This window comes from Biomphalaria glabrata, chromosome 1 (genome assembly GCF_947242115.1).
Source record: "Biomphalaria glabrata chromosome 1, xgBioGlab47.1, whole genome shotgun sequence".
NCBI lineage: Eukaryota > Metazoa > Mollusca > Gastropoda > Planorbidae > Biomphalaria > Biomphalaria glabrata.
Genome location: NC_074711.1, coordinates 13,679,388 through 13,686,531, shown reverse-complemented (window position 1 = coordinate 13,686,531; position 7,144 = coordinate 13,679,388). Strand labels below are relative to the sequence as shown.

General features: G+C 40.6%; 1 protein-coding gene across 1 annotated transcript; it reads right to left on the bottom strand.

Annotated features, from left to right (window-relative positions):
- Nucleotides 1-567: 567 nt before the first annotated feature.
- On the bottom strand, nt 568-2,379 carry LOC129924296 (formin-2-like). Its single transcript, XM_056018550.1, has one exon. The coding sequence runs from the start codon at nt 2,377-2,379 to the stop codon at nt 568-570; it is 1,812 nt and encodes a 603-aa protein (XP_055874525.1).
- Between the last annotated feature and the right edge of the window lie 4,765 nt (nt 2,380-7,144).

The following is a 7,144-nucleotide window of genomic DNA, read 5'->3' as shown; positions in this document are numbered from 1 at the left end:
CAAGGGTATTAGCTGACAAGAAACTTTACCAGTCCCAATCTGGCAATCAAAACTAAACGTTTATAGTTAGAAACTATAGAACAAATCAGTATAGCTTCTATGGTGTTGCTGTGTGTCTTGGTGGAGGGGAGGGGGGAATGGGGACGAGGTTAATGGGGTGCTCCATTAAAACATTTTTTAAATTAAAGATGAAACTTTCACAGGGTGACATTAAAGAAAAAAGATCTTCTTAAAACAGTAAAAAAAAAAATATTTTCAATTGTGACACTTTTATGACACGTGTCACTCAACAAAACATTATGGATTTGAAACAGACTTGAGTACACCATCCCGTGACGTGCCGCGCATAACCCGGGATGCTTACTTCACAGATATCGGACAAAGGAGACTTGCACTGTCTCTGCCCAGCCAGTGCCCTTGGATTTTAGGTCTTCTAAGACGACATGTTAAACGTGGATGCCCTGTTTTCACTTGCCTCTTTTAGGCCTTCGTGTCAAGGTTATCTTTTCATATATTGTCTGAAAGTATGTCCTGCGATTCTCATACGATGTTCGTTCTTCACTTCATTTAGGGGCAAGTAGGGAGCAAGTAGTGGGCAAGTAGGGGGCAAGTAGGGGGCAAGTAGGGAGCAAGTAGGGGGCAAGAAGTGGGCAAGTAGTGAACAAGTAGAGGGCAAGTAGGGGGCAAGTAGGGGGCAAGAAGTGGACAAGTAGTGGGCAAGTAGTGGGCATGTAGTGGACAAGTAGTGGACAAGTAGGGGGCAAGTAGTGGACAAGTAGTGGGCAAGTAGTGGGCATGTAGTGGACAAGTAGTGGACAAGTAGGGGGCAAGTAGTGGACAAGTAGTGGACAAGTAGGGGGCAAGAAGTGGGCAAGTAGTGGGCAAGTAGGGGGCAAGTAGGGGGCAAGTAGTGGACAAGTAGGGGGCAAGTAGTGGACAAGTAGGGGGCAAGAAGTGGGCAAGTAGGGGGCAAGTAGTGGACAAGTAGGGGGCAAGAAGTGGGCAAGTAGTGGGCAAGTAGGGGGCAAGTAGTGGACAAGTAGGGGGCAAGTAGTGGACAAGTAGGGGGCAAGTAGTGGACAAGTAGGGGGCAAGAAGTGGGCAAGTAGTGGGCAAGTAGGGGGCAAGTAGTGGACAAGTAGGGGGCAAGTAGTGGGCAAGTAGGGGGCAAGTAGTGGACAAGTAGTGGACAAGTAGTGGACAAGTAGGGGGCAAGAAGTGGGCAAGTAGTGGACAAGTAGGGGGCAAGAAGTGGACAAGTAGGGGGCATGTAGTGGACAAGTAGTGGACAAGTAGTGGGCAAGTAGTGGACAAGTAGTGGACAAGTAGGGGGCAAGTAGTGGGCAAGTAGGGGGCAAGTAGTGGGCAAGTAGGGGGCAAGTAGTGGACAAGTAGGGGGCAAGAAGTGGGCAAGTAGTGGACAAGTAGTGGGCAAGTAGGGAGCAAGTAGGGGGCAAGAAGTGGGCAAGTAGTGAACAAGTAGAGGGCAAGTAGGGGGCAAGTAGTGAACAAGTAGAGGGCAAGTAGGGGGCAAGTAGGGGGCAAGAAGTGGGCAAGTAGTGGGCAAGTAGTGGACAAGTAGTGGGCAAGTAGTGGGCAAGTAGGGGGCAAGTAGTGGACAAGTAGGGGGCAAGTAGGGGGCAAGTAGTGGACAAGTAGGGGGCAAGAAGTGGGCAAGTAGTGGACAAGTAGTGGGCAAGTAGGGGGCAAGTAGTGGGCAAGTAGGGGGCAAGTAGTGAACCAGTAGGGGGCAAGTAGGGGGCAAGTAGTGGACAAGTAGGGGGCAAGAAGTGGGCAAGTAGTGGACAAGTAGTGGGCAAGTAGGGAGCAAGTAGGGGGCAAGTAGTGAACAAGTAGTGGGCAAGTAGGGGGCAAGTAGTGGGCAAGTAGGGGGCAAGTAGTGGACAAGTAGGGGGCAAGTAGTGGGCAAGTAGGGGGCAAGTAGGGGGCAAGTAGTGGACAAGTAGTGGGCAAGTAGTGGGCAAGTAGTGGACAAGTAGGGGGCAAGTAGTGGACAAGTAGGGGGCAAGTAGTGGGCAAGTAGTGGGCAAGAAGGGGGCAAGTAGTGGACAAGTAGGGGGCAAGAAGTGGGCAAGTAGTGGACAAGTAGTGGGCAAGTAGGGGGCAAGTAGTGGACAAGTAGTGGGCAAGTAGGGGGCAAGTAGGGGGCAAGTAGTGGACAAGTAGTGGACAAGTAGGGGGCAAGTAGGGGGCAAGTAGGGGACAAGTAGGGGGCAAGTAGTGGACAAGTAGTGGGCAAGTAGGGGGCAAGTAGGGGACAAGTAGGGGGCAAGTAGTGGGCAAGTAGGGGGCAAGTAGTGGGCAAGTAGTGGGCAAGTAGGGGGCAAGTAGTGGGCAAGTGTCCGTGGGGGAGAACATTTTTCTATTGTTGACATAATGTCAGAATGTTATTCCGAGGATCTTTCTAAGCTAGTGCGGCTGAAACATGCTCAGCCTCTTTATGACTTTTATGGGTGATTTCCAATTCTCGCGAGCGTAGGTCGACCTTGAAGTCAATCAATTCGAAATAAATACTCTGCCATGGCTCGTGTAATTGTAAATGTCGTTGTGCTGGTCACGTGGTAACCTTGTCAACCAACTACCAGGAATATACTTAAGGTACAGATAAAAGAATTTCGTATAAATGTCTTTAAATTTCCAGGAAATGTTTCTGAATTCTGTTTAGCGGCCGTTAATAGAAGACAAAATAACAGGAAGACAGGAGTAAATTAAGCGATTCATCTTCTTTGAAACAGAAATAGGACTATGGTATGGAAGACATCTTCCTTTCAGTCTCATTCATTCAAAGAAAATAAAAGTGCTTCTATCACATCTAGCTATTATCAATATAGTTTAAAGATATTCCTTGTTTAGTCACAGAACATGTTATGTGTTTTGTCTGTGTTCAAGGACATGTCTAGACAATTTGTTGTATAAATTATTTAAGTTTTTTTTTCTTCTCTCTTTTAATGTGACGCTGATTAGATTTGTGAGAGAAGCAAGACGTATTTCTGGGCTGTACATTATCTCTGTCTGTCCGGAGCTGCTTAGAAATATATTCCCCCCTCATAGAAAACTGAATTATTCCGATAGAAACACAAGCTCTCAAACATACAGTATTGAGATGCATCTCTATGAAATGCAACATAAATTGATTATTACATCAGCCTTTTGTTTTTCAGATGGACAACAATGTCAAACAACTGGGCTCTCCATATATTTATTGCTATGTAGAAGTGTTTCTGAAACTACATCAAGGTTTGTCCGTTTGCTTTGGGTCAGTTGAGAATGTGTATGTGTGAAATAGCCAGAAGTGACCTTATCTTTGTTCAGTTCGGAAACCTGATCTGCCTCGTGGGGGTGTTGCAACGCTGTACGCAACCAAGGTTCCCCACTTCTCCAATCCAGGGAACCAACAGTTACTGACAGTCAATAAATCATCTCAGTAAATTATTCTTGTGGCGTTCACTTCTGTATGAGTCTTGGCCGGTCGTCTCAACCGTGGTCTCGAATATCTCACGACGTCTCCAAACCATTTCATTTATTCACCGTAAGGAAGATCTATTCATATTTGTCTCATCTATTTATGAATCCTTAATTGACTTGTCATAATCACCTACATTGTTCTTATCTAATAGAGGCCAACGGAGCTACATCAGGTTTTCATTTAATATGTTTAGTATATATTCTTCATTTCCCCCGCCCCCTCTCACTCTCTCTCTCTCTCTCTCTCTCTCTGTATATACAAAACAATTATGAGTGCGTGTTTGTTTGACTGATCCTCTTTCCATTATTGTAGAAATCAACATCGTCATTTCCCTTGACTCTTTTCAGTATTTGTGTCTAGATTTACAACACTGGCACATACCAATAGACCTTAAGCTTCCAGTATAAGTCTTCACCAACATATCATGATACAAATGTCATACAAGGAGACATGTTTCGCCAAACTCAATTCAGTGCTCACTAGCCAATTACAAGCCTCCTTGGCCGCATTGCCGCAGAGGGGTCATCCCTATTGGACACGACCACTTCTTGCAGTGTTGTCAGAAACGCATGTTTAGGAAAAGTATAAATGTATAGCTTCCGGCTTGTTCGTTTGGACTCACGTGTACTTAATAGTAGCTCCTCGCTTTCACGTTTCTAGTCTTCTTCGTTCTGGTCAATCAAAGTGTGTAAAGATAAAATCTAGATCTAGCTACAAGCAAAATAGAAACAAATCCTTTTTAAAAGAAGACGGCTTATCCGCACGTACAACTAGATATATATATATATATATATATATATATCGGTAATGTGAAAGTTATTTTCCTTATTTGATATCAAACTAAATAATTAATTGCCAATAATTAATTGACTAATTGTTTAATTTTTTAAATTGATTCTGGAGGATTAATTTCACTTGTCAGTATCAAATCAAATAATTAATTACCATTCATTAATTGACTAATCGGTTAGTTCTTTTTTTTCTTGATTCGTTTTGTCAATTCCAATGAATAATTGTGCGAAGTTTCAACTTGATGCGAGAATGTGTGTGGGAGAAATAACGTGTACACACTTTTTACCAAACAGAAAGGCAGACAGAGTTGATATAAGCTTTGTAAAAACTTGACGAATTGTAACTCTGTAGCTTATTTCTAAAGAAATGAAATATTTAAGATAGAACAATGGTTCCTAACCATTTTAGCACAGGGGGACATATACATTCAATAATTTTTTTTCTAGCACTGTGGGTAGATGTTTCAAGGGGCCGGTTAGCACAGCTGGCAGAAGGTCACTAAGTTGTGTATCACTCAGGCAAGTTCACATTGTAGCAAGCTACTCACAGACCTCTCAGGTAGTTTGTAAAGTAATACAAACAAGAGATACGTTGTTTAGGTTGACCTTTGTTTGTAAAATGTTTGACATGTTTCGGATGTTCCTACAGAGTTGAAGATAATCTACTTCCTAGTTCAAACCTCCCACTGGACGACGGGAGATGGCAGTGGAAGGGTTTGAACCCGGTACCATCGAGACGACCAACTGACCATTCAGCGCGCATACCGAACGACCCTCGAAAGGGAAAAGACGCTATTCGTTTTGTGCGAAATGTCTGTCCGTCCGTCCCGTTTATATCTCAGAAACTAGAAGAGAACATGAAAATCGGACATCGTGATATTTTAGATCATTCAGAGTTCTGATGCAACGGCTACTTTTTTCTTTTCCGAAAGTGAACCATCTAATTTTTTAAATTATTTATGCAAGCAGATTTTTCAAAAAATTACACCACTTTTCACAGAAAAACTTCAGGGAAAGTAACTTTTAAAAAAAAAATCATAGGGTTCTTCATTAATAAGTCAATCTTCATTCATAGATTCGCGAATTGGTACAAAAAAAATTGCATCTAATGTCACAATGGTAAAAGTGTCAATGGTTCATTATAATATATATTTACCATTTATTAACGAACTCATTGAATAGAATACTGATTAAAATGTTGTTTTAAAAAAGAATTTTGATACGAACTTCTTTTTAGTTATAAGTTTCAAAAATAACGAACTACTTTTATAGCGCGCAGTTTTGACATATCCTCATTATAGGGGCCTACACTTGACAGTCTAAATAAGACTAAATAGAGCCCAGATCTAGATCTATTTATAATAAATGTATTTATAATTTGAACAAAAAATGTAATTATTAAGGCAATAACTTATCTTCTGACAGGTTAGGGGTGCAGATTTATTTATTATGTAAACAATAGTATCACACTAAGAAATTAATACGAACAGCATAGTACATCATTAGTAATGACATTACCCGGTAATAAAAGACCTACTATTCATGATCATAACATTGGCATAGGTCTAGTAATTTTATGATTAAACGTGTAAATTCATAAGAGTTCTAATCTAGATATAGTAGATTCTATATCAAGATTCTATATCTAGTTCTAGATCTACATCTAGAATCAGATCTACACTTAGATCTAGATCTAAACTTAGATCTAGTTCTAGACTAGACTTAGATCTTGAATCTAGATTTAGATCTAACACTAGGTCTAGATCTAGCTAGATCTATGTCTAGTTTGTATGACAAATTAAAATGGGGATATTAATTTTTATTTTGCAAGGGGAATATCTGGTCCAAGTAGACCTACTCCAAGTCTTTCAAGTCATTTCTAACTAGCTAACTACCTAACTAAAATAGGTCAAGAATTTTTTTTTTCGTGTTGCCAATTTATCTAATTTTGTTAGAAGAATAAATCTTTTTTAATTTCTCTTTATTACATGTAACATGTTATTAATTTTGAATGTATTGATAAGGTTAATAATTATTATTTTAAAAAATATAATTGTACGCTAAATGAATATATGGAGATGCTGTGGCTGAGTGGTAAAGCACTTGGAACCAGAAGTCCCGTGTTCGAATCCTGATGACCACTTCGGGGGCCGATTTTAAGTTTTATGTTTCCACACAAACTGTCTTTGTAACTTTGTTTTTTTTTTTGTATTTTCCTAAAGAAGGACTATCTCTGATATAAGTGTAAACTTGGAATAAATTCCGTTATTGCAGTAAATGTAAGAAAACTTTCACTTTTGTAGGTCAACGCTTTACATAGAAGCAAGAGTTGCTCTTCTTTGTCTCAATATACCAAACGTCAGACAATCCTGTTTGTCTTGCCCAAAATAGACGTCAACCAATAAGGCCGACCTTGACATTGACGAAGCATGGCTAGTTAGAGAGAATCTACGTGGCTAGTTACGGTCAATACAAAGAATATGCCGGACTCGGGTTCAACTGATTCAATTAATGAACAGACCTGGTTCCTGTCTTAATGCTTTCTTCACCTTTTTTTGTGTTAACTCGTCTGTCAGTCTCTATGTCTGTCTGTGTGTCTGCATTCATGAAGTTCTTTCCTGATCAACGCCAACACATTTCCGATATCTTCTGCAGTCCTTATTTCTATACTTGAAGTCAATTTTTCTGTTTGCACAAACTCCAACCAGGCATCAAGTTTTGTCTAGATATCACCAGCTTTGAGTGAATCTGGCAAGTGGCCTGGTCCTAAGAGAAACATACTACTTTCTTTTGTGAAAATAAAGCCAATACGACCAGTAAAACGAGATGTATATAGATCTAAATCTCGATTCTTGTCTACGATTTT